We start from the raw sequence: 27,171 nt of genomic DNA on the forward strand, positions 1-27,171 counted from the left end.
AAAGCAGTCCACTGAGGTAAAGACTCACTGCTGCCAAATCTACCCGTTTATCAACAGGGGCTCACAACGGTTTAAGTTTTGAAACATGTGATTCCTGTCTTTAATTGAAAAAAGCTACTTGGTTAGGTTTAGTACAATATGGTTTGAATTAAATAGGAATGCTTATTACATAAAGTCAGTTTCGTATGTAAGTTAAGTAGGCCGGTGTTCTGTAAATCAACCAAAACAGATTCATTGAAAAAGGAATTAAATCAACTTTTTGTATCCTTTCACATGTTCACAACAAGCATACATAGGGACACTCAAATGGGCATTTAATCCATTCTTTTTTAAGGAGCACTGGGAAGCTATATATACAGCACCTGGGGGAAATGGTGGGTTCTTGGGATTTGATTTGTCGTTTCCCAAGCCTATTCCATGCAAACTGAGTTCTGCCCCCAAATGGACTAATACAGACCTTGATTCACAACATATTTCAAAATCAAGAGTTCTACCTACAAAAATGGTTGATAATTGAGTACTTTTATTTTTGAGATACTGGGAGGGGAATGATTCAGTGCTTGTGAAGCGTGGATGACGCATCTGAAGCCCATCAGCTAATACGATGAAGTCATGCTAGGACTTCATTCCTCTGCCTGAACTCATGCTACACCACATCATGTTTTTATTTTTTTACAAGCTGAATAATACAACTGCCTGTTTTAAAAGTGCAGGTGGTCTCAGTTGGTGGTAATGACTAAGGTACCTTTATTTACAAAATCAGATGTGGAAAAATGAACAGGTGCAGCCTGAGGTAATGCGAGAATTGAGAACATGTCATCAGCCGGTAATTAGTTCACTGCAATTAAGATGGATGGATAATGGAATGTTATATCTCGGGGGGAAAGTTCCTCCAGGGATATTTATACAGTTAAATGTTTAATACGGGACATTCTGTGTGAAGGGAAGAAGCGACGAGGATTGACATTGCCAAATGAGAATTGTAAAGAATATTTCAAATGGATATTTGGCTATACATGGAAATAATTGCATGCATGGACACGGATAGAAAATGAGCTTTCTGCCCCCTTTAGTCGTTTATGAATACCAGTGTAATGTCTGAGCCCTCCTGAGACACATGGATAAAAGATCATCGGATGTTAGATTTTTTCCAATATAAAAAAAGGATATTCTGCTATTCAGAACAATACTTCAATTCCATTTGGGAAAAAGGATCATCTATAAGGGACATTTGTGATGAGCAGACATTCGATGGTTCCATGGGGCTTGAAGACAGATTCTGGAAATAAAGGGTTTTGAAAGTTGTTTAAAGTAAAAAGGAGACTAAACTATTATGCTACTTAAAGAGGGGCCATTTATTAAATGATTGCAAACACTGCGGTAACTGATAGACTTTGTGGGTCGTAATTTATACAAAAAAACTATAAACTGTACATGAATAACATTTTTCTGTTAAAAATAAAAATGGATGAGAATTAGTGTTGGAAAGTTTGAAAGAAAGAAAGCAGATACTTTTCCTCTTGAAACATGCAAGTACTAAGGGATATTTTATGAAATGTGTTTATTTTGTATATAAACAAGACTTATTTAAATAAAAAATAAAAAATTCAGTTTGTTGTTTTGGATGGCTAAAATGATAATCGATTGATTATGATTATTCTGTTTGTTTGGTATCATGTTCTTCATTGATTTATGTAAATATTTAATATTATTAATACCGTACGTTTGTCTGAACCCTCACTTGAAATTATATCTCTGATGTGAACTACTGTAGGCAGCAGACTAAGAAGGATTTAACTCTACCTGCTAGGTTTCAAGTAAAACAAAATGGTGTCAAAACCGTAACTCTCAACAACACATGAAGACGACTGAATTCCATTTGGCTGCTTTGGTTTTTGGGTTCTGGTCTTGGTTAGCTGACAAAATGTCTTCATGGCTTCAAATGATTTAAAATATATTTCCAAGCGTCTGCCTTGAACTGTTCTGACAGTTATTCCCAGTAGACACAAATGCAGTGTGAGTCCACAAAGTCAGGCTCCAGTTGACTTTCAATGAAGCAGCTCCTGAAACTCTCATGATGACATACGCAGACCAGAGCCTTTCTTCCTGCTGACGACAGAACACAGAAACCTCAACATGTTCAACTCAATCCGCTGACCATGCAGCTTCAACATCTGGATGCTGCTCTGTGTGATGGAAACAGCTTTTACTGCCACTGAATGTGGGGGTTCTGTGTTATGTAACATCAGCTAAGTAAGGGATAATGTGCAGCGATAATATTGTGATCAGGATCTTACATCACTAAATCAACCCATGACTTGATTAACAATGTTGATTTCAGCATTTTAAATTATTGATTTAAAAATGATTGTATTGCTTCTGCTACGTAAAAAATACTCTGTCCCACTGCGTACCAACTGCTAGAACTGTGGCGATAGCACCGTAATTTAAAATGACAGTAGCACTGATCAAGGTTTTATGTAACTGTCCAAGTCTGTTCACATTTTATTTTCCATTAACCAGTCTTTTTACAACACCAGAGCCCCTGCTGTGTTCCTTTTAGTGGTTACTTCCTGTCTGACTTTTTCTGCTTATTTCTCTGTCTTAGTGCTCTGTCTTTCAACCTCTTTCCTTCTCTTGTTATCTTTTTCTTTTTTTACTGGGGACAGTTTAGCCATCATGAATCCAAAGTCTTGTGCTCTCCAAAAACATAAAAATGAATATACTATAATTATGTATTCTATTTTCTGATGGCAAAAACTGATGTTGTTGTCCACATGACCGGTCTTCTTTTTGTGGATTGATTTGTATGCACATAGTCCTTTGGTTCTTCTTAGCATGCAATGGACTGTTAGACATAACTACCTCCAAAATGTCCAAATCGACCGATCAGAATCAAGTATTCAACTAAGCTGTGAAATAATATAAAAAATCCAATCAAACAACATTGTTGTTCCTCACATATTTTACTATAACAACATACACATGAATTGGAAAATCTTAGTGTTGTACGGATGTGGCTGAGGGGTTAAATGGGACTCTGCCAATTAGAGGGTCCGTGGTTCTATTCCCAGCCCCTGCAAGATACCAAACCCCAAATTGCTCGAGTGGTCAAGTTTACATTATTGAAGTATATGTAAGTTTATTTGGATGCAAAGGTCAGCTAAATGGAAATTTAGTTCCAAATTCCCGAAAATAACGCCTGTAATTAACCTTCATTCTTAAAGGAATTAAATCTGTATTGCTATTGGGTAGGTGCCTGCCTAGTTGCGTGTGTTGTGCCTTGCTAATAGGCTCCTGAGTAGCAGTTGCTCAGGAGGGAAGATTGACTGAAGTTCTGTGCAGTGAAAGTGAATGAGAGGGTGATGATGCTGTGTTTCAGAAACTGGTGTGTGCGCTTGTGTGTGCGTTTAGTTATCAGGGGAGCACAGCATAGCTCTGCTGAGATTAAATTCGCAGAGCTTACTCTGGCTATCAGCATTACTTCAGGACACACACACACACACACACACACACACACACACACACACACACACACACACACACACACACACACCCGCACACACACACACACGTCACACACACACACACACACACACACACACACACACACACACACACACACACACACACACACACACACACACACACACATACATTAACACACACAGAAGGAAAGCAGAGTGGTGGAAAAGAAAGCTGCCATCGCTAAATTTTCATTCAGAGAAAATATCAACATCGACAGTATGCCCACTGCTGATATCACCACTGCTAATAATCCCCACCAAACCATCCATCTGTCCCCCCGTCTGTCCATCATCTATCCCTCTATCTTCCTTTCTTTCTTTCAAATGTGGACATTGTATAATTATCTATCCGCACTGCAGACTAACTAACAGATCTGGCAGAAACGTAACTAGCTGAATAAATACATATAGAAGGAGATTTAATAAAAGGAGTTCAAGAAGAATTTGAATTCCTCTCACACTTGTTAAAGGAAATATATAATATGATTATACTGCATCTATCAACCCCTTCTACATTTTTCTTAATTGGATTACACTTGAGACTTAGAGTTCAACACACTGTTTCTTAAATCAAGAAAAAACTAAAGAATAGACACAATTAAGAAATCATTAGCCTGTAATTTGTTTCTATTTTTTGTATACATACATAATGCATCCTAGGTTTCTTCATTTATAGTTTTCTTGTAAAATATATAGAACAAGTTATTGGATTCTGAGTAACTTTAAGAAAGTTTCCAACCACAACAGCACAGGCTGTGTTAAAAGCATGGCTGCTAGAGAGGCCAAGCTAACTGAAGCCTGTCGACTAAAAGAGTGGCACCTGTGACCTGCACAATGGTGAGTCCGTCAAGCTATAAATAAATAGCTCTCTGATTGCGGGAAATAATAATTGAATGCTAACAGAATAGTGATATGCGAGCACCTAGCTAGCTTGCAGTAGGAGTACTAGACTAAAAACGTAGCTGTATTTCACATTTAAATAACGATTGTATTACATTTGAATTTGTAATTGAGCCGTCCCTTATAGATGATATCTCTTTACGTTAGTGATGGGAATTACGGCCCCTACACACGGTGGCGTGCGTTGCCGCTTCAACGCTTCTGCCCATTCACTTTGAATGGGGTGACGTCACGATTCGCCAAACTGCATTGTGGGAGCAAAGCGTAGCTTCTCTCGCGGTGCTCGCTGCAAAAGTACAGCAATGTTCTACTTTTGCCGCCTCAACGGAGGCGTCAGCCAATCGAATCATATGCCAGTGCAAGCTCTAGCCAATCAAACCGCGTGCTTGTGTGTCTGGGGCGGGAGATTCATGTGATTGGTTGGTGGTCTAGTTTCAGCCCCCCCTGCCGGCAAGCGACAACGCACGCCGCCGTGTGTAGGGGCCGTTACGGCTCTTTTAGTGAGCAGTTTTGCCGCTGCGAGGCTCCGCCGCTCGCAGTTCACGCACGTGCTCCACCGCGTCCAAATCGCGCACATTCCGTGTTGTCCTGTGGCAGGCACCATGGGTCCAAGATACGAAAAGCTGAAAAGAGGCCGATGTCGGGGAAACGATCTTCAATACTCCGAAAAGAATCCCACCAGGCTCCTTTGTCCCTCCAACAGATGGATGTCCTTTTCCTTTTCGTCCTTTCAAGCACTAACAACTCTTTTTTTTTTGGACGCCCTCGGCTCGAATTCACATCCTACACACGGCGGCGTGCGTTGCCGCTTCAACGCTTCTGCCCATTCACTTTGAATGGGGTGACGTCACGATTCGCCGAACTGCATTGTTGGAGCAAAGCGTAGCTTCTCTCGCGGTGCTCGCTGCAAAAGTAGAGCAATGTTCTACTTTTGCCGCCTCGATGGAGGCGTCAGCCAATCAAATCCCGTTTATGCAAATCTGCCAGTACAACGCTAGCCAATCAAACTGCGTGTATGCTGGGAGAGCCAGACCGCAGTTCATTTCCTCATATGCCAAAAAATAGAGGAGAAAATAATCATAGCGGTAGGGAATCACCCGGTGCTTTATGATCAGTCCCTGTTCACCTACCGGGATACAAACCGGAGGAGCTAGGCATGGAGGGAGGTGGCTGAATAAGGCTGTCAAATGACGGCAAGACGCCCCTCCCTGGCGGAAACACTGGCTGGAGTAAATTCATAAGCTACCCTGTATACAAATGTATTCAAATTAGCTCCAGGTTTACCAGCTTTGATGTGAACACAAAACACACATATAGAATATATTATAAGAAAGTGGGCCAATCTGCATAGTGAGTACTTTTACTTTTGGTACTTTAAGTATATTTTGATGCTTAAACCATTGAAGTTTTACTTTGGTAACATTTTACATGCAGGACTTTTACTTGTAACAGAGTATTCATATTCTGTGGTAGTTCTACTTCTACTTAAAGGGGACCTATCATGCAAAATGCACTTTGTGATGTCTTTTATACATAAATGTGTCCCCGGTGCATCAGGGAACTCACGCAGTGTCAGAAAATAAAACCCTCCCTACCCAAATCTTTTAAAAACGGGTGGATACAGATTTCCATCCGAACTGACGTCGGAGGACCCACAGAAAGTTGCTATCAGAAACAATGCCTGACGTGTTTTGGACGTAATCTAAGGACCCAAAATCTGCGTTTCTCTAACAGGGCTTCAAAAGAGGGGTTTGAGCAGTAAGAGGCATGGTTACATTGGGTGATCTGTTTGGTATTTTGAAAAAAAAACTTCACAGACATGTTTTGTATAGGTATGGCCCTACAATATATTTTTCAAATATAGCATAATAGGTCCACTTTAAGTACAAGATCTGAGTACTTTTTCCACCTTCAAATTCATGTTTGCTTTGGCTGTATAATATATGTAATATATGCATTGTCAGGTTAAAAGAAACATTCTAACATCTTTACAAAATTTAGAATTTGCTAAAATGTTTAAAAACAACCCATTTACACAGTTAATTGGAGCTGTGAAAAAAGCATTTTTTCCCCTTGCAGAACACAGGGGTCTACAGCTGCCACTATGGGGTGTTAAGTTCCGTAGCATTCCCACTGCCCTGCCTGACCACAGTGCCGTGGTTCATAAACCCTAAAAAAAGTAGTAAATTCATTGATGTGTAAAAAGACAGCGCAGGGTTTAACCTGTGTGTGACAGCCAGGTAGTAACGGACTCTGTTCCTGCTGCACGCTGCGAAATAAATCCTGGATGTGTTAATTACCTCGTCTGACCTGATTCCCTCCGTGTGAACGTCTAGTGACAGACAGACACTGATCTGTGGCAGGGGACTGCAGCGCCATTTGTGAACTGTATGTGTGTGTTGCAGTAACATCGCTGTCAGTTATCTTTCTGCACTGACAGACAATGCACATGTCAACCAGCAGTCCCAGCACACACCATTTTCACATCTATGTATATTGCTGTAGCACACACACACACAAATGCTTACCTGTCAATCATGAATCCCTCTGCTCTGTGTTGCTTTCAATTTCCGTTCCTCCTATTCTACCTTCCTCTCCGCATCTTTCCGCTCTGTCTTTCATCATTCTGTTATTTTTCTTTCCTTAAAAAGAAACTGTCTGTTGCCCTGAAACTGGGTCTTTTTTTCAGCCTCCCATGGGTCTATGTGATTTTATATTTCCTCTCTTTCCTCTCCCTCCCACACGCATCTTGCTGACAGATTAAATGTTGAAGACTAGGTCTGGTAGTGAAAAAGAGAAAGTCTCTTTTAATTGTGTTTGATCGCTAATTAGCCAGTCTCATCTCTCGGCAGTGGATGCGGTAAAACAGGATGCCCTTTGCGGGGTCGGCGGGCCACAGCCTCATGCATAACTTGCACTCACACTCACTGACACACATGCTCACACTACACTTTGTACTTCTGGGATGCGAGTTGTGCTGCCAGCTCTTAGATTTCTCACCGGAGGCTGAGAGAGTTTAGGAGGCCAGGGTGAAACGGTGAACAGGTTTCGTTTTTCTCCACGCTAAAAATACACATTTACGTAACAGGAAAATGTTCCAAAAACCTGGGGCTCACCACCCTCCTCAAAGACCACTTCCCAATCATTTTTGTCATTGTTTACTGTCTCTTATTTTAAATGCCACAAGAAACACTCTGGAATCATACCCACAAAAGCAATCATTCTGCCTTTCAAGACAGATGACCGTAGTTCATAGCGGTGGTGTAGTGATGCTGAAAGATTAAAAGCACATTTTATTGGGATCCATCCAATGACGCTGTGACAGGACATAAATGCGTCCGTCCTTTGCCGTGCACCGTGGTTCAGTGGGTACTGCACGTCATAAACACTGCCTGGATTAGGACTGCAATTCCCACCGGGCCCACCTACGTTAAAAATGAATGCGCTCATGAATGAAAGTACCCAGCTAATGGCATATGTTACATCATGTTGACCTTATTATAAATAGAAAACACTGTAAAAAGGTTGCCTTTGTGAACTCTGGCTAATGTTGTAGGAACAGACCATTTAATCCGTTGATAAAGAGCACAAGCATTAAAGTGTGCGTCTGTTCCCCTCTGAGTGTAAATAAAGAGTAATTTGATTCCATTATTTAGTGGTGGACCTGTTTAGCTTTTTTCATTCTTATTGCCTTTCATTAATATTACACAGGCTGTTAAAAAGAAACATGAAGAATCTTAGAAATATACTTATTAGGTATCTTTCAGAGAGTTAGATTACAAGATCAACACTTTTTTTTGGTGTTTGTGCTAAACTGGAAGCAGGGGAGGATTAGCTTAGTTAAGCATGAAGTCTGAAAGCTGCCAAACACTCATTTCAAAACAATAATCCAGGTCTTATTGTGAGATATATGGTGTGTAGTATTTCTTGAAAAAATGGGCAGATGGATGTACTTGCTTGCCATGATATATGATAAAGTCCCCTGAAACAAAAAATGGTCTAGAAAAATGAGATGCAAAGTGTTGCAACCTTTGATTTTGACATACTTCGAACCTAGGAGAAAGCCAAGCTAGCCGTTTTCCCTTCCGGTCTTTATGCTATGTGCTGAGCTAAATTAAGCTAGTTGGCTCCTTGCTCCAGCTGCATGCCACACACAGACTTGAGTGTAGTATTGATCTGGTAAATGAATACTAAATTGGTATATATAGGCCTACAGTTGTTTTTTCCCAACACACCAGATATTTTTCAACAAATAGGAAGACCAACTTCAAACCAAACCACCTTTTATAAAGTTATTCGTGAACTTTCTAGTATATTAACCTTTGTTTGATCTTGTTTTGAAAAAACAAATCATTTATTTTTGACTCAAACTGTCTCCTGCAGATACAGATACAAGGCAAAAGCTAATGGCAAAGGCTTTTAGAAAGTTCCGGTTGACATGAGGGTCTGGAGTGGCACGGGATAAGCACTTTATGGGAGTTTGAAGCTCAAGCAGCCTTTACAAATCAAATTTTACACTGCTGGAGTTCCTTCAAAAGTCCAGAGTAAAAATAACGGCTTCACCTCGGGGCAGAGTTGACTCGAAGAGACAGAAAACATTGCATATATTTTCTGAAACTGTCAGTACACACACTTAGGTCACCGCGTTGATGAGTTTAATAGGGAAGGAATTATCAGGATAGTTGAATAAATCACATTTTTTGATAGTTCTATCTATGTTACTTATCCTCTTTTGGATTCTTGTTTTACAGAAAAATATATTTGCTCTCCGTCGGAAACTGAAACTGTTTTCTTCTCATTGTTCTCTCTCTGTTGTTTATATTTAATTTGATGCATTCTTTCAGACCGACATGATTTACCCTGTTATTTCCCTTTAGGAGCAACATAGCTCTTCTAATCACACAGCAGGCGAAGACTTTCAGCCAATGCTCTTTGTACATCCAAAAATGACTTGTTAGCAGTCCTCATTAAAAACCAGTGGGTCTGATTGGTGGCGGGCGATGTGTGGGACTCAGCGGGGGTCGCTAACAAGATTTCTTCTTTGTGTCCTTCCAGTCATCTGGAGTCAGACCGCAGCGCCCTGAAGAGGAGGGAGTGGGAGAGGAGGAACCAGGAGGTCCAACAGGATGAAGACCTGTTCTCCACCGGATTCAACCTGTTCGGAGAACCTTATAAAGTAAGAGGGATTCCTTCCTGGATACTTCATAAGTAGATAATTCCTTGATTATATAGTTATACTTCAACATTTTGGGAAATATGCCTATATGCTTTCTTTCCGAGCATTAGATAATTAATACCAATCTCATGTCCATGTGTGAAGGGATCTGGGATGTGGTTAAAGTAGCTTAAATAGAGAGTGGAATTTGTCAAGAAATGTTATCAGCATGTTACTCCTAAAGCATATAAAGCCACAAATTGGCTTTTTTTGGTACCTTCTATGGCTTAAAAACTGAAGTGAAGCATTTCACTATTTAGCTTGTTGGGTTGGCATATTTTTAAACTGCGGAGTGAACCACGTGAATATTAGCTTGTTTTCCCCTGCGTTCATTCTCAAGCCCCATTTAAACTGGATGTATTGATCTTGGGGAGGTGATGTCATTTTAACCTTTCACGTACAGTATGTGGGTAATGTTTAACCCTTTACCAACACATTAATAATCATAGCTGCAAATACTTGATTGCTTTTCAGCCAAATCTCTTCTCCTCTCGTAATTTAAATCCCGCGTTATTATTCTGAACTTGAAACTGTAACTATGACCAAAATCAGCAATGAAAGTGAAACCGAAACTTAATAAAAACGAAATCCTTTAATACAACACAAATTGAACAATATTGCTTTTCTGGTTTGAAAACAAACAAAAAAGAAAAATAAAGCTAAATGTATTGAGTTTTTAAGCTTTATTTTATATCACTAACGAAAAAGCACGACACCAACCCCTCGCAAAGGTAGCTTGTTCTGTTTGTATGTGCATTTGTTTGTGTGTCGGTGCACGTGTTGCTTTGTGGCCCACCTGACCCCTGGCCTTGATGGTACTTCATTTTCGTGTTTTCATGTGGATTTTCCTTAAAAAAACGCTTGGGGACCAGATTTTCTGTTGGAACAAGGGAGGAGAACCCTTTTTTTTTAAAATACCAGAGAAATGGGCCTTAATCAGCATTTTGTAAACTCATTCGGCAAGGGCTTGAACATGAAAGACTTTCAAATACGTGGTAGTCTCACTCTCCTGCTTAAACTTTGAATCTGATACAACCAATCTTACAAATGTCAAGCAAAGAGTAACAAACATTAACTGTCCATCAGTTCAAATGTAAGGACTTTATCACAGAGCGATCCTGTAAGCTAACGTCATCTTCACACGGAGTGCTGCTTCCCCCGCGCAGAGTGCTCTCCTGTCGCTGTTTAGGAGGCAGTTTTATACTTTGCTGTTAAGTTTTGATTGATCTCTGCGGGAGTAGAATGGACATACCTGACACCAGAAATTCATTTGGGGAAATGGAGTAAATTTACGACTTCTTAATGATCCAGGATGGGCTGTTCTCCTCTCACCAGTTTTGTGATTTAGGCTCATATCAAACAACTTCGCCTTCTGCAAGCACTCAATTGAAAGGTTATTACTAACAAACAATTATCCGAACATTTTATTTGTACCATAATGCCCTCTAATGCTGCGGATGATAAGCTGATGATGGCCTCTGGATCATCCCAGGCTATTGTTTCCTCATCCTCCCCCTGAGGCAGATACTGTCATAACCTCCAGCATAAGGTTGTGGTCTGTTCCGTCTCTGAGGTACTCAAGACGCCATCATTTTGTTTCTTCTTTATCCGAACGTGAAGCAGCCATGCATAAAGTCCGGGCCAATCTCCCGCCACCCCCGCTGGTTAAAATTGATTTAGGTTTGTTAACTCTCATTTGCTAGCGCCAGGCACTTCAGCGCTCGGTTATGCCGCAGAGTGTATCGACCTTGGGACGGGCGGGCTTTGAATGTTGACAGAATGTGTTTAACTGTCTGAACGCAGAGGACACGGGGGGGGGGGGGGGGGCTTCTGCTCGAAGTTCGGAAGCACATGAGAGGTTGTTCTCATAATGAATCTATTCAGAGGTGCATCCACACTCCAACTAATTGTTTGCAGCTAATTAATGGTGCTGAGGTCGGGTCAGGGTATGTGTGTGTTTGGGTGAGGAGAGTGAGGATGAGGATGTCTCACACTCTGCTGCTGCTGTTTCGATCAAGGGTTCCAAAACTTCTCAGCCCGCGACCCCCAAAATAACAGTACCAGAGACTGGCGACCCCTGTCAACGGAGGGGGGGGGTGCTAGTGAATACATTTATTTATTTAAGTTTTCCGCACTCTTGCAGGAATATCTACGCAATGGAGCGAGCTTAAGTTTCACTTTCGAGTATGCATGATATAGCCCAGCTCAACACCTCCGTCAAACATATTGCCACTTGTTTTTTAGGATTTCAAGAAGCATATAGAACAAACAATGGATGTATTTTATGAACATTTATCCATGCTGAAAGTGGATTTAGATGTTTTAAGAGTGAGATAGAGATTATTATCTAATACATGCATCCGATGAAGCATTGCATGAAGTCTGTTGATGATCAGAGGCTGTTGTTGGGGCTGCATAAACGTTTTTTTATTTTTTCGTTTTGTAGGCATACCATGCAGGCCAGCCCGATGGTCACCAAGGTTCATGTTTTAATAGCATTTTTACAAAAAAAGCCCAGGCAAGCCTAACATGTGAAAAAATGGCTTGGACCTCAGAGAGTTAAACTTGGGTCTGCGACCATAATTTTACTGTATTTTGTTTTGAAAATCCACAGCGGAGGTTTGTGTCGTACTATGCGGTGTATTTTGAATATCTCTCAGTAGCCAACGATCTGTGAGTCTGTTGGCTCGGACATAAACTCCCTAATAAATCTAGTCTACATTTCATAAGAGGTGTAAAACCTGTGAGCATTTTAAATCGCATTTGAACTAAATGCTTATATAATCTGTTGTTGTATTTGTATTGTTGAACGAGGCGATATAGAGAAGTTAAGCTGTCATTATTAGGCTGTTATGTACTGTTGGAGTGGTAGGCAGGCCTATTGTTTTTAGATATTTGTGGAGTTAGGTGGTCCGTGAGTGTTTTTTTATTGATTAAGTGGTCCTTGGCATGAAGAAGTTTGAGAAACACTGCGCTTGTGGATTGTCAACGGGGGGAGCCTCGCTGCGGGGAAATTCTACAGATGGCCAGTCCGCCCCTGAAAAATGTCTGCACACGTATTATTAATAATAAAAAAAAATTAAATCCCAAAAAAAGAAAAACAATTATTTGTTTTAATTTGAATTTTGTAATAATCTCGCGACCCATACTTTGGGAACCCCTGATTTAGATAACTCTCGAGGGGATGATGCATTGTGGCGTCTGTTTTGAGGGGGCTACAGGGATTCTTTTAGCAAAACATTTTAATGTTATGTTATTTTTTCCCTAATTATTTTTACATTTATGTAACTTATGCAAGCGCAAATACCAGGTGTGTCTTGCTCGCACATCCATTAGTGAGGTTATGGTGGTAAAGTAGAGAACATTATTTATAGGATCATGTGGAAAAAGATAATAAAACTCACTTTAGGGCTCGATAACATTTACAGTATCTGTTGCTGTAAAAGATTAAGCACATTTATTTTTGTTAAATCTGTTTATAATGTCGTATCATTTGTTGAATAAAGCTTTAATGATGAGTCCATTCACGGAATAGTGTATGGGAAGAAATCCACCATTTGCGTAATTATAGAGTTTTTAAAGTAACTTCTCGTACAATAATATGAAAACTAAACTTTAAAAGACATCGCCATGCCCCTTAGAAAACTGGATAGACTTTATTTGACTATTTTCTGATATTTTATAGACATTTTTAATTGATTAATATAGAAACTATGCACATTAAATGATAATGAAAATGACCGTTTGTTCCATCCCTAAATCTTCAATCTCACTTTCTGTTATAAAAGTGTGACAGGGTCAAAAGTTAACGATCACTTTTTTTATATCATTCAGTTCCACTTCAAATCCAAAGTCACTAAGAATAAAATTAACACTTAGTTATGATTATCACGATTATGCCTAATCCAACTTTTAAAAAAACGACAACAATTGTTTTGCTTATCCATGCCTTTTGGCATTTTTCCGTTCTTTCACATACCAGCACCTTTAAGTCAGGGGACATTTACTGAGCTGCTCCTTTACAGATCAATATCAGATTTTTTTTTTCATTATCACATAGAACTGTTATCGTTCTCTTTGCCTTTTTTTTTTATAAAAAAAACTTCTGTCTGTACCTGTATATCTATGTTGTGTCCATCACTCTGACTGTTTAGTGTCTTTCTCTTCCTCTCCAGTATTCATTCTCTCTGTCTGCTATTAGCTAATCCCTCTTCTAATCCTGTTAAAGAGCGTTATGCTGTTAGCAGCTATTTGGGATGATCTATTCACACACACACACAATCATGCACACACATAGGTATTCATCCTCTCCTCTGTTTTCCATTTTGCCTCTCTGTAAATGTATTTTCTGTTCCTCTTCAGCCACCAGATCTTTTATTCATGAGCCCGAGATGGAGAAGAGATGAGCTAATTTATTCACAGCTAACTTTGGCTCGCCACGGTGTGTAGCGTTTGTGTGTGTGGGTACACACAGAAATTACATCTGTTAAGATTATTTGAAAGCAATTCTCTCCTTTCTTGTATGATTCTTTTGAAATAAGGCTTGGTATTTTTGCCCCCGTTTCGTTTTTTGGGTGTTTTTCCTGCTTTTTCAGAGTGTAAAAAAGAAGACATAGACCTAGAACCAGAGGGGAGTGCTGCTCACATGTACATAGATTTGTGTACCCAAGATTATGTACCATATTTCGTCAAACAAAGAGCTCATCTGATGACATTGATGCCATCTATGATTGGCTTTTCTTACTTATTGAGGAACTTAGCGTAGACATTGTGCAGTGAAAAGTATTATAAAGAGAATTTTAAAGCATATTGAGTCTAAATTTTGGAGACTCATCTGTCTATTGATTTTGCTGGTTGTGAAAAGCAGCCCTTGAGCGGTACAAATTATTTCCCAGCCACTAGATAATCCTTAGGATTGTGTGAGTACATTTAAGGGGGATGCAATCCACCATTATGTTCCACAAACGCAGTGAATATAACATTTATATTGAGGGTTAGATCACTTAAACCCCAAGGAATTCCATCGGATATGGGTAGGGCTTTAGTGTAGAGCTGAAATTATTAGTCCATTAATCACTTAGTTTGATGGATAAGATAAGATAAGATGTTCTTTATCATCCCAGAGGGGACATTTGCTTCGGCAATAGTACTACGCAATTCAATTCAATTCAAGTTTTTACACACTGCTGCATAAAACAATACAAAGACCACCAGCGGGACAGTGGTACACCAGAGACTAGGGCTGTCTTAGACTTAAGACATTCTTAATCCACTAAAATTCACACAAATATGTTGAATAAGTCATTAGGGAATTTTTGAAAATCTTTATAACAGTTGGGAAAAGAGTTTTGCCAGAATTATTTTTCTGGAAAAGTTTTTTTTAGGCACTAGAGTAGTGCACTACTACCCCATATTTGTATATAAGACTAAAAGCAGTTATATCCAGGTAAGTTTTTCTAGTACACAATAAATTAAATTCTTTGTAAACTTCCAGAACTTATTTTTCCAGTTTACAGATGAAACAAAGTTAGGTCGGAAATGTACTCGAAAATGGAACAGTAGAATTGTCGTCCTCTCCTCCCTTTCTGAAATAAATGTAGTTTATCAGTATTTCAACCATGACAGCCTGTAACAGATCTGCATGATTGGTGCTAAGTTTGCTACAATCAGTGTGGGCAATATTAATTATTTTAAATGTAACTTGATGCTCTTTTCAGGAAAATGATCTAAGAATTATAAAGCTCTTCAAATGAACATACATTCATAATTCATGAATTCGTTAACCTCTCCAAATACAGGCAATTTCGCCCTGTCTTGAGAAGTAGATACAGAGTCTCATTCACTTGTTCTCATTTCATCCTCTACCTATTGTAGCTTTATCTGACAGTCACTCCATGTTACTGCAGGGGTTATTAGCAGAGCACAGGTTGTCAAATACTTTTCTATTATTGCCAGATCTATTGATCAAACCTCAAAAAGTATAATGTTCAATTAAATTACAATGCCACTTCTCACATTGATCTCATTCAGTGTTTCCGGTGTTCATCATTCATCTCATTCATGATGAGATGTCAAAATTAAATTACAGCCTGTAGATCTTGCATTATTCAGACTTGGCCCGATGATTAATATTTGCTTCACAATTTGTCACTCAGGTAGAAAAGTAATGTCAGCGTGCTTGATAGGAATCTAGACTTTCTCCTCCTCTTCCATGAATCTGGTTCCAAATATAGATCGACTGAAACCCCTGCTGATTGCCCTTGTCCTTTTCAAAAAGCCAAAGTTTTCATAATTGAAGAAGCCGTCAATTCTGACACAAAAGGTTCCCTCGAGCTATTCTGAGGAACATCTCCGCATTAGCACGTAGCAGCTGAAGGTGCTACACCGTCATATATCAGTAAGGCCTCCGCTGTCCTCCAAGCCTTGATTGCTTGAGAATGCGGGGTCAGGCTAATAATGATTCCTGCCCCATTAATTTTACTGCTGCAGCCTGGACGGGACCCTCTTAAGGGTGGCATGTGTTTAATTAATCATCTCGTCCTGAAGTCTGGTCAGTGGTCACCCTATCCGTCTCTTGCCGTTCCTCTCCGGATGAATAAAGAGGGCTTTTCATCAAGCTGAAGGAAATGGAAGACTTAATTAATACGCTTCTTCTCCTCTCCTCCCTCTTGTCTTTTTCTTTTCTCTTTTAGACCAATAAAGGTGATGCGTTGGCCAATCGCGTCCAGAACACGCTGGGCTCCTACGAAGAAATGAAAGACCTTTTAACCAGCCATTCGAACCAGAGCCACTTGGTGGGAATTCCCAAAGGCAGCAACAACCCACAGACCCCGACCACTTCAACGACGGAGAGGCCCACCATGGAGCTCCAGCTCTTCAACGAAGCCCTGAGAGGAGGAACAGCCGGAGGAGGAGGAGATGGAGGTGGGGACAAGAGGATGGGAAATGCTTCCACCTCATCGTCAACTTCCATGCAACCCCCTGCTTTGACCACATCGTCAACAAGCTCCACAACGATCCCACATCAGAATTTGAAAAAGTCCCGAAGTTCTATGGACTGGTCAAAACACGGACAGAGTAACCAGGGAGCGGGCCTCGTTCTGGGGTTAGCACAGAAGGGGCAGGGCCAGGTCACCACAGCAACCAGTGGAAGAGGGAACATTTCTTTATTAGAGGAACAGCAACTGCAAAGGCATGAAGAGCTGTTCAGCTCACTAAAAGATGAACTTGGTCTTAAAGGGGACTCTAGCCCTTCTTCCTCCTCGTCCTCCTCTTCCTCGTCTTCTTCTAGGAGAAGACACCCTTCACATCCCTCCAAAACCCTTCCTCTCCCAGGTAAGTCCTACAGAGAAAGGCTTTAGTTTAGAGAAATAGGTTGACATTTAAGGAAACCTTTTTCTGCAAACGTTAATGTGAAGCTAGAGCCAGTAGCCGGTTAGCTTAGCATAACATTGGAAAGCAGGGTTGAACAGAAAGCTTGTTTCGGACCATTGTAAAAAAAAAAAGAGCATTTCTAAAATGTAAGTACTTAACACTTTATATCTCAAATTGGTGCTGATGGATTTTTTGGATGGAGCCAGGCTGGGTGTTTGCCTCTGCTTTCAATCTTTTATGCTAGTCTAACGCTGCAATCATTCAATGTTGGCAGAATGGGAAAGACACATTGGGAAAATTTCATACAATGGTTATAAAGCTCTCTTAAAAGACTAATAATCACTTTTATTAGTGATTTTGGATTTGCAGCCATTTTGCTAACTCTTTTTTTCCAATGTCTCCATCTCTGAAGTTCGCCATCATCAAAATGTTTTCCCTCTGTCTTCATGATTACAATCTAAACTACAGGACATGACGTGGCATAAGCAGTGCCGAGCCGTGAGTTTTATACCTAGGCCCTCTGACCCCCACCCCTTCCCTCGAAAAAAAAAAAAGAGTTATTACGTCACAGCGTATACTTCAGCGGAATATCAAAACAACTGTCCGGGGTGCAAAACGCATCAATGAAAGCAACCCTCTACCACACAAAACAACACCTGTAAATAACCCAATTTGTGTTTTTGAAATTGAAAAGGATATTGCATTGTGTTTGTTACTTTCGTTGCAGTTGTATATCTTAAGTTTAATTTGGCATGCTTTTATTTTGAAGGCGAGTTTACGCTGTTGACAGGAAGTTGTTGTTCTATGGAAACAAGAAAAGCTTCACAGCGGGCGGAACTTATCATAAAGTCCGCGATAATAAAACCCACCCATTTAGAGGGAAGATATGATTGGTCAATTGTACTGTCATTTGACATTACTCTCTCATTCAGTTACTATAGCTGGCCCTCTGTGAATTTACAGCAGGGACACCTATCAGCTCCTCTCTTCACTGTAGTGATGGCTAAAGGAGCTTCTTTCATTTAACCCTTCACATTCAAACAGAAACTGAATAGGCAGATTCTAAGGATTTATTTCTTTGGAAATGCTATTTTGAATACAATTAAATCAAGATATTTTTGGTAAAACTAATGTAAAACCAATGTTTTAAAATATTATTTTGTAGAATATCTTAGACCCTCAGAGAGGGCCTAGAGGGCCCTAACGGCTCGCCACTGGGCATAAGCTGATAAAATACCTATAGCTTGACCTTTAGCGCAAAGAAACAAGTATGGTATCTATCTTTTCATCTCTCATTGAGAATAACTGAATACACCATAAGGTGTACAGTGTTTCCCGTACATTGATTTATTTGTGGCGGGCCGCCACAATTAAATATCATCCGCCGCAAATGGATCTCAGAAAATTAAAATAAATTATAATAATTTTTTATTTAATTTTTTATTTAAATGTTGAAGGTCTAATGAATAGTGAGGTGGGCTGATGATCGGAAGGTTTCGAGTTCAAATCCCGCCTGGAACACCATTACTAGTGTGCCCTTGAGTAAGACACTTAGCCCTCAGTTACTCCAGGGAGAATGTCCCTGTAATTGGTCCTTGTAAGTTACGTTGGAATAAGGCGTCTGCTAAATGCCTAAATTGTAAATTAATTTTTGGGAAAATAAACCCCACAGATCCTCAACTCCGGTGTGTCTCACTCATTAACAACGCAACACAGAGCAACAAGAACGTTGTCTACAGTAGCCATGAACTTGCATGTATTTTCTTATTTGAGGGGGATGTGGATGCGTGGGCCACCCGAATAGGTTAAGGGGCCTTTGGCTTTTCTTGCCGGGGGGTATGGTGCCCCCACAAATAGAATCAAATTATGTGGGAAACACTGGTGTATTTATTCCACATAGTACAGTAGTATTGGGAATATCTCAGAATATGGATGATACTATGTCGCACAAAATTATATTTGGATATCAATGGACAATCAGTGTATTTGTTGCCATTGGTGCCGATGAATAATTTCAGCAAAATATATTTGGTGCAAAACAAACTCTATCACCTTTTGTGGGGGGGTTTCTCAAAATTAACATCTGCATCTGATGGTAACCACATCTTTCAGCAACCCATAATTTGCTTTGATTGTGACTGGCTCCATCCATCTGGGAGATGGGATTTTTTTTTGAACATTCTACAATAACAGGTGTTGCTATGGTTATTTCTCAATGTTCTTCTTGGTTTCCCTCTTTTATAGATGGTGGCAATTTTCGATCCTCCACCATGGACGGTGGCCATTTTAAGTCTTCCACTAACACAGAAAATGATGGACATTTTAAATCCTCCCCGTTTGAAAACGTGACGGGTTCTCTCCTGTCTACTTGCTCCTCGCCGCTGGCTTCAACATCAGTTCTGACCACGCCCACCCCCGGTCTAACCACGCCCACATCTGGACTGACCACCCCCACCTTCCCACCTGGTAGCCTATCAGGGAAGCCCATCGCAATCCAGCAGAAGCCCACAGCGTACGTTCGACCAATGGATGGCCAGGACCAGGCGCCCAGTGACTCCCCCCAGCTCAAACCCCCTCTAGTGGCCACAGAGGACTTTAACAACGGTCAGGCTTACGGAGGAAACTCTGGGAACGCCAAGAATAAACTGCCAAAACTGAGTCTCGGCCACACAGGGGAGGTAAGAGTCATACACCATCACTATCCATTGTTCAGTAAGGTATGTTGTTTTAACACGAGTTGAGAAGTTTAAGTACAGATCACATTATCTACAATTTGGTCAAAAATGATGTTTAACTTAAGTCTCTCTTGCTTATCTATTACATATTTTTATTTTAAACAACGGTTACCTTGAATACGTTTATTGCCAAAAACTACATTTTACAAGATTATAATTGAAGGACACCTTTAACTTTACAATTTACCTTGGACCAATACACATTTTTACTGAACAAAGCTTCAATGCATTTAATTCAAGATTTTATAATTCATTTTTATAATTTCTCAATGTTACAAGTTAGTGTCCATAATTTCACTGTGTTGTACTTGTGGCCACAGCCAAATCAGTGAGGTAACATCTGTCCAAGTGTCATCAGATGGGAGTGAAAACACGTTGTCTCCTCGCAGGTTAACGTGCACGTTTGCATGTTTTGATAGTTAAAGCAACTCTCTCTGTTCTGAACGTGATGAATGTTATCACTGTGGATGTTCACACGTTGTTCTAATTGAAATGTCAAATGAATCTGACAATACCAAACTCCTCCACAAGTCTTTAACTCTCCGACTCACTCACTTAACACTCTGACCTGCTCCCCCCTCCCTCCCTCTGCCTCTATCTATCTCTCACTCACTCTCCTTTTCAAAAACAGCAAGAAACACCAAGCTTGATGATGTGTGTGTATGTGTGTGTGAAACTGTTTGACAGGCGGCTAGTCATCCATATCGAGCAAGCCAGCTGTTCTTGTGCTTTGATAGAGCTGCTGTGTGTGTGCGTATGTGTGTGTTTGTGTGTGTGTAGCACTCCAAATGAGCCCGAGATGGAGCTTTGAGCATATGGCACCAAGAAAAGGAGAAAGCAAGGGGGACAGGGAGGGAATTAAAATATACTTTACTTTCAACGCTTCCTCGTGGAGGGCGAGGAAGAGAGTAAGTACATTCATGGCCGTGAGTGCTTTTCTTTCACTTTGTTTCACCCACACATTCACGGTGCTCCGTTATCGCTCGCTCACCGTTGAGTTCTTCACTCCTCTCATATTTATTCCGGAGAGAATTCATTGGAAGGAAAACATGTAAACTGGATACAGGACTGAGGGGGAGAAAAAAGGGGGAGACTGATGATAAGAAATGGAGGGAGGCCTAGAGAGTAACGAGGGATAGAGGAAGACAATGACTGACTGATTACAGCACCTTATCATTGCTGTGTTTGTTCTGCTCAGATGAGTTATTGGATGTGTTCCGCAGCTTAAACAGCAAATAGCGGCAGATTGAACAAGACACCAAATGAAAGGCTTTCGTGAATCCTGTTGCTCATTTTTCGCCAATAAAATGAGAATAAAACGTCCACATTTCACCCTTTGATTAGCAATCGGTAGCTGAAAGTTTTGCAGCGCAATAACATGAGTAACAGGAGTAAAAGTCGTCGTCTTAATTTGTCACATGAATGCAAAAGTCATAAAAAAAGGTTCCTTCGGAATGAATCAGCACGATTGATTTTCTATTTATCGGTTTTTCAAATTAGCGCAGGTGCCATGAATGTGTTTGAATGACTCAATATTTGGCTTACAGTTCTGTTGTTGAGTGTTCAGTGATTTTGCGAGTGTGTGTGTGCAATAAGCCTTTAAACTGCTGTGGAAGCTTTCTGTTAGCACTATAGAATTATTGATTGGAGCTGTTATTCCCAAGTGTTCGTGCGTGTGTGTCTGAGAGATTGAGGAAAGGATCAATAGTGTTATCATTCTCTAACTTCCTCCCTGACAGTTACCGTCGGCTTAAATCTGCTCTCCTCTCCTTGCATAGAAACTACTGGTAGTGATGCAAATTTGCAACGGTTGCAGCGCTTCTTCAAGAAAAGATTAGAAGTTAGAGTTATGCCAGCTCATTCTTCTGAAAACATATAATTGGATTTAAAATTGTTCTCTGTTTTAATCAGTTTCCTTTTAGCGTAATGCTCGAAGTGAAGGTAAAAACAGGAAGGAGTGAATCTGGTATGCCTCTCAAGGATTGAAGAGTATTGATGTTTGTTTTTTTGGTTAGGAGTACAAACCCTATTGTTGTTGTTTTTTAATCTTTAAAAAAACTTTAATATAGGCTTAATTTAAAACCCCCAGTTCTGTACAACATTCTGATGAGACGTTCATTATGTGAAAGTCAGCCTAGGTAATGTGATTTATTTGAGGTTTGAAAAATTTGACCTTGTTGGCGAAAATGAATGGATGTTGTTTTTTTGCTATTTGCATTCTGTATGAAAGTATTCATTTCAGTTTAGAACTTCACCTACTGCCCGTCCGTATTTCTATAATATTAACCTGTTCCACAACATTTCTGCAAGTTACCTAGGGAACAGACCCGTAACAGGACATGTACAAGGGGTTTGTTGGACCTTTCCTACTGAAAACAGTTCCCATTTGCTGCTAAAAAACGTAGCTTGAAAGAGCAGTGAGTTTTTAACCAAAACATAAATGTTGGGGACTGTCTAATCGAAGCCAACGAGCTAAAAGATGCTCTAACACAGATAAAGCTAAAGTTAACTAGATACAGGGCCGTCCCTCTCTACAGGACGATCACGCAGACTGCGTGGGGCCTCACCTCGCGGAGGGGGCCTCATCTTGTGGAGGGACCCTCAACTGAGCCGCAAATGCGGGGCACCTATGCGTTTATGCGGTGCAATTAGTGTGGCTAAAAGGCCACAAGGGCGCAGGTTTAACTGAGCAACCAAACAAAGGGAGGACTCTAAAAAGGAGCCAATTAAATACACAGAAATAGATACTAACAAACAAAATAGCAACAAAACAACCCTCACTATTAAAGTGGTACAAACTAACAAAAAGGAGGCTGTAGGAAAACAAAGCTAAGTTAAATGACCACAGTCAACGTAAATGCTAAACTAATCTTAACACATATAATCAAAACAACACTAAGCTAAATAAGGACCACACCAGTTAACCACTGTTAACAGATTTGTATACAATAGGAGAGCAAGTACGAGAGGTGTCTGTTCACACAGCAGAGCCTCTCGACTGATCGTTGCTGCTGTTGAAACCCTAGCTTGTAGGAACAGTTGTAACTAAACGGATCAAAAACGTTGAGAACTGTATTTCCAAAACAATGACATAAAAGCAGCTAAAACGCACATAATCCTAATATAAGGGGAATTGCATAGTTAGTCCCTCTCCATACATTATTCCAACTTTAATTTGTGACTCAGCTAAAGATTATTCTGTCTTTTGAACAAAACAACATTTAGTCTTTTAATAATAATGTAATATGTGAGGGACAAGGTTTTAAATCTGTCTTCAAAGGATATCAAATCAAAGCAGAAGCCGAATGCTTGAGACAAATATTTTAGCTTTTCAGAAATCCTTCATGCTTCGCATGAAGTCAAACTGTCTAAACGCTTTTAGTGACATTCAATTGTCTCTACCGCATTCTCACTCAGGTAAACAACACTGAAAGTCAAGTGGAAGTACAATAGTATTTGTGAGGCCCTGCGAGCGAGGCTGCAAGAAGGTAAACATGGAGGTGACAGGTGACATTTCCAACAGCACTGTGACAAGTTTAATTTACATGTAGTTCAAAGCACAGAGCTGATGTAATTTCACACCGATTTGAAGGCCTGCTGCTGTGTTTCCGTCAGGCGCGTGTGGGGGTGCACACGGCGCCTCACCACTAACGTAGCGGTAAATAAGAAGCAGGCTAGACTAAGACCTCCAGTCAGTAATCACTACGATGCCGACACCAACCAAATCAATTCTGCTCCCAGAGAAAGCATTCATTTATGCATTTTCGCATGAAAAGATCCTGCCTTTATGTTACGCACCAGCTTGGTAAAAGTGAACGTTGGCATTTACATTTATAAAAGCGGATGTCGGATGGGAAGCTGGTTAAAGTCAATTTAAAGGTCTTTCTACATCCAGCGGCTTGCCCTCTAACGGGAGGTCTGTCAAAGTTCTTAATGTTTCAGCAGAAACTGCTTTATGTGCTTAAGCAGCAGAAAGTACTCAGCAGCAATATATATGCTGAACAGGTTATGTAGGGACAGGAAGATGATGCAGCGTTCAAGAGGTGAAACATTAGAACGCTTAATTGCAATATTTTAAGTTTTTTACTATACTAAAATGTACCTAATGTAGGTACTTGTTCAAAAGACACTTGTGCCTCCATTTAACAAATGTACTGGTCCATGTCTTGCTCCATTTCTAATGCGTTGAGCTGAGTGCAAATGGCACCTGAAGTTGCTTGGAATATTTTTGCCGCTAACTTTAGTTCTGGTAGGTTAAACACGTAATGTCGGCATCTGTGTCGCTGCCGCTGGAGGGAAGGCAGCGATAAGTATTGCTCGAAGGTGCCAGATGATGTCATAGGCTAATTTGCATATTCATATGCTACATCGAGCATCTTTGAGTCGGATAAGCCAGTGCAAATCGACATGAGCTGTACTGATTTATTGACAAATGCATGTGGAGTTAATGCACTGTCATAGTTAATAATAGAGATGTCTTGCTAGACTGGTGAGCTTGCAGGTGTAGACATTTATAGCCTTCTGCCAGCTTCTTAGAGTAAAGTGTCATTTTAATGCAATATGAATCAATATTTCCTTAAATGACTGCTTGTAATGTTAAAGAGTTGGAGTAATGAACCAACAGAGCATTATAAACTAAATGAAAATGCTTTTCAGTTATGCTTATCAGAACATTTTGGCGTCTTTCAGCTAATTGTTTGGTTTTATAGTCACAAATTAGTTTCCTTTCATCAACCCTGTTTAAAGCAACCAACAGCAGACTGACACAGAAACTAGTTGGTGAAATTAGAGGAGCATTTAGCAGCTAGAGAGCCAGATACTGTATATCTTTAAAGAGGTGGAGGAGTTCAAAGCGGAGCTAAAAAGCATATGAATACTGTACTAAAGTATTCAGGTGGACAAAAAACTCCAAACAAATCCAAAGAAAAGCGAATGTTGCTCTCCATCTCATAGATCTGCAGATCCAGATCGGTAGCTCTTTGATAACATGTTAGATATAGTATCTTGATAACTTGTTAGCCATAGCATCTTGATAACATGTTAGCCATAGCATCTTGATAACATGTTATCCATAGCTTCTTGATAACATGATATATAGCTTCTTGATCACATGTTAGCCATAGCTTCTTGATAACATGTTAGCCATAGCTTCTTGATAGCATGTTAGCCATAGCATCTTGATAACATGTTAGCCATAGCATCTTGATAACATGTTAGCCATAGCTTCTTGATAACATGATATATAGCTTCTTGATCACATGTTAGCCATAGCATCTTGATAACATATTAGCCATAGCATCTTGATAACATATTAGCCATAGCATCTTGATAACATATTAGCCATAGCATCTTGACAACATGTTAGTCATAGCTTCTTGATAACATGTTAGTTACAGCATCTTGATAACATTTTAGCCATAGCTTCTTGATAAAATGTTAGCCAGAGCATATTGATCACATGTTAGTTATAGCGTATTGATAACATGTTAGCCATAGCTTCTTGATAACATGTTAGGCATATAAAAACATCCCAAAAATAGTTAATTGTTGCTTCTTTTTTAGAAAACAATACATATGAACCTAGAAGTTATATGAAAAAAGGTTGGAATTTTACCACAATATATAACATCCAGTATCAATAAATATCAAAACGTATATTACAATATCTAAAATAGTGTAAATATTGCTGAAATGAATGTTGAAATTAGATTTATGAGTAGGCTAAGTTGTTTAAAGAGCCTGTGACAGCATCCCAACAACTGTTGTGCAATGAAATATTGGGCTACTAGTCATCTCGAACCGTCAGTTTAAAAAAGAAGATGCGATACCGTTACGATAAATATCAATAATTTCGAACATCGCGGGGAAATCAAATGCTTCACTGTGCGGCGAGAGAGCCAAACACGGACAAAGTGTGTTGTCATGCGTAGAAATGGTGAATTACTGAGTTTAGGCACGTTAATAACGTTTTAATGAAGTTGACTACAGTATATTCATATTTGTCAGTGCTTTCATGTCAATTCAGGGAACATAAACATAAATGCTCGTGATGATGATTAAATTAGGATTAAAAATCGGTAGTGAGAGCTGCTGAATTTCCTCCTGTAGGATGTGATATAAAAACAAATCGATTATTTTTGTAGTTGTAAACTCAAGTGGATGAAACTACATTTATTAGTGCTTTCATGTCAATTCGGCGAACATATGATACATTACATGATCGTGAGGATGATGATTAAAAATCTTTTGTTTGAGCCGGTCTGCATTTCCTGATGAGAAAACAAACCGATGCTTTTTGTAGTTGTAGTACACCAACATGGATTAAACGTGTGTTTTTTTTTAACACAATGTTGGGGAAATTAATGGATAAAATGCACAGATTATTATTATTATTATTATTATTCCCACTCCGATCGGGACACTAGGTCCACCGTTTCCCCGCAGCGAGGTTCCCCCCGTTGACAGTTTACGTGGGCTGGGCTGGGTGCAGTGGCGGACTGGCCATCGGGACGAATCCCGATGGGCCGGTACCGAAGTGGGCCGGTCGGATAAGTCACTAGCACATCCCCCACTCCCCCCGTTGACAATTTACTAGCGGTACCGAAGTGGGGCGGTCGAGAGTCCCGGGATGATTTTTAGTCCCAGTCCACCACCGGCTACATGACCGTATGATCGCCCATATTGACGCACCTAATTCCTAAACTTCTAACAGATACAACATAAACCGATCCTTCAGCCTCATATGAGCTCTCAGACACGTTCAAAATTAAACTGTCATCGCTGTCTGAGCTTGCTGCTGTGTGCGCCATCGTGCGTTTACATGCAGATGCTGGGATCCTGAACGGTGCAGCTGGAGCGCTGTGCCCGCAATGATGTCACACATAATTTGGCGGGACTTGAAGAATCCCCGAGAGGATCCAGAAAATTGTCAACATTGAAGGGCAGATTAATGGTTATCAAAGTACAAATATCCAAAATCAGTTCAGTAACGGTTTTCAAAGGGACAATATTTACTCAAATTGATGGGTTTGGATGATGGGGGAAACTCGTGTCACAGGCTCTTTAAATGCCAACTAGTTTGCATTAAGAATATCAATTGAAATGTACAGTATAACTACAGTATTAATGCCCACAGTTTTGTAAGTTATTGTAAGTATATTCAGTCAAACAAATGTAAGAGAACCCAAATGATCATACATAAACAATGAAAATGGCTATTAGTAGTACTCACAGCAGCAAACAGAACCCATGTGCAGTACAGTGAGATGAGAGAGCATCTGAAGGAGGGAGAGAGGTCTCTACCCACTGAAATTAAGTATTTTCACTAGTCAAATATCTGAATTAACATGAGACCTATTCATGGAAAACTGTTTGTTTGTTTTTCACTGAGCTGTGGATTCAGAGCCTCGGAATAATTTAC

General features: G+C 40.0%; 1 protein-coding gene across 2 annotated transcripts in view; it reads left to right on the top strand.

Annotated features, from left to right (window-relative positions):
• aff2 (AF4/FMR2 family, member 2) overlaps window positions 1–27,171 on the top strand; it is a 202,161-nt gene that overhangs the window by 40,801 nt on the left and 134,189 nt on the right. For both annotated transcript variants that reach the window (XM_079672330.1, XM_079672331.1), the window contains exons 2-4: window positions 9,483–9,603; window positions 16,335–16,977; window positions 19,261–19,694. In XM_079672330.1, the coding sequence (XP_079528456.1) occupies window positions 9,483–9,603; window positions 16,335–16,977; window positions 19,261–19,694 (1,198 nt within the window). The remainder of the gene's footprint in view (window positions 1–9,482; window positions 9,604–16,334; window positions 16,978–19,260; window positions 19,695–27,171) is intronic.

Source organism: Notothenia rossii (genome assembly GCF_949606895.1).
Source record: "Notothenia rossii genome assembly, chromosome: 3".
Taxonomy (NCBI): Eukaryota; Metazoa; Chordata; class Actinopteri; order Perciformes; family Nototheniidae; genus Notothenia; species Notothenia rossii.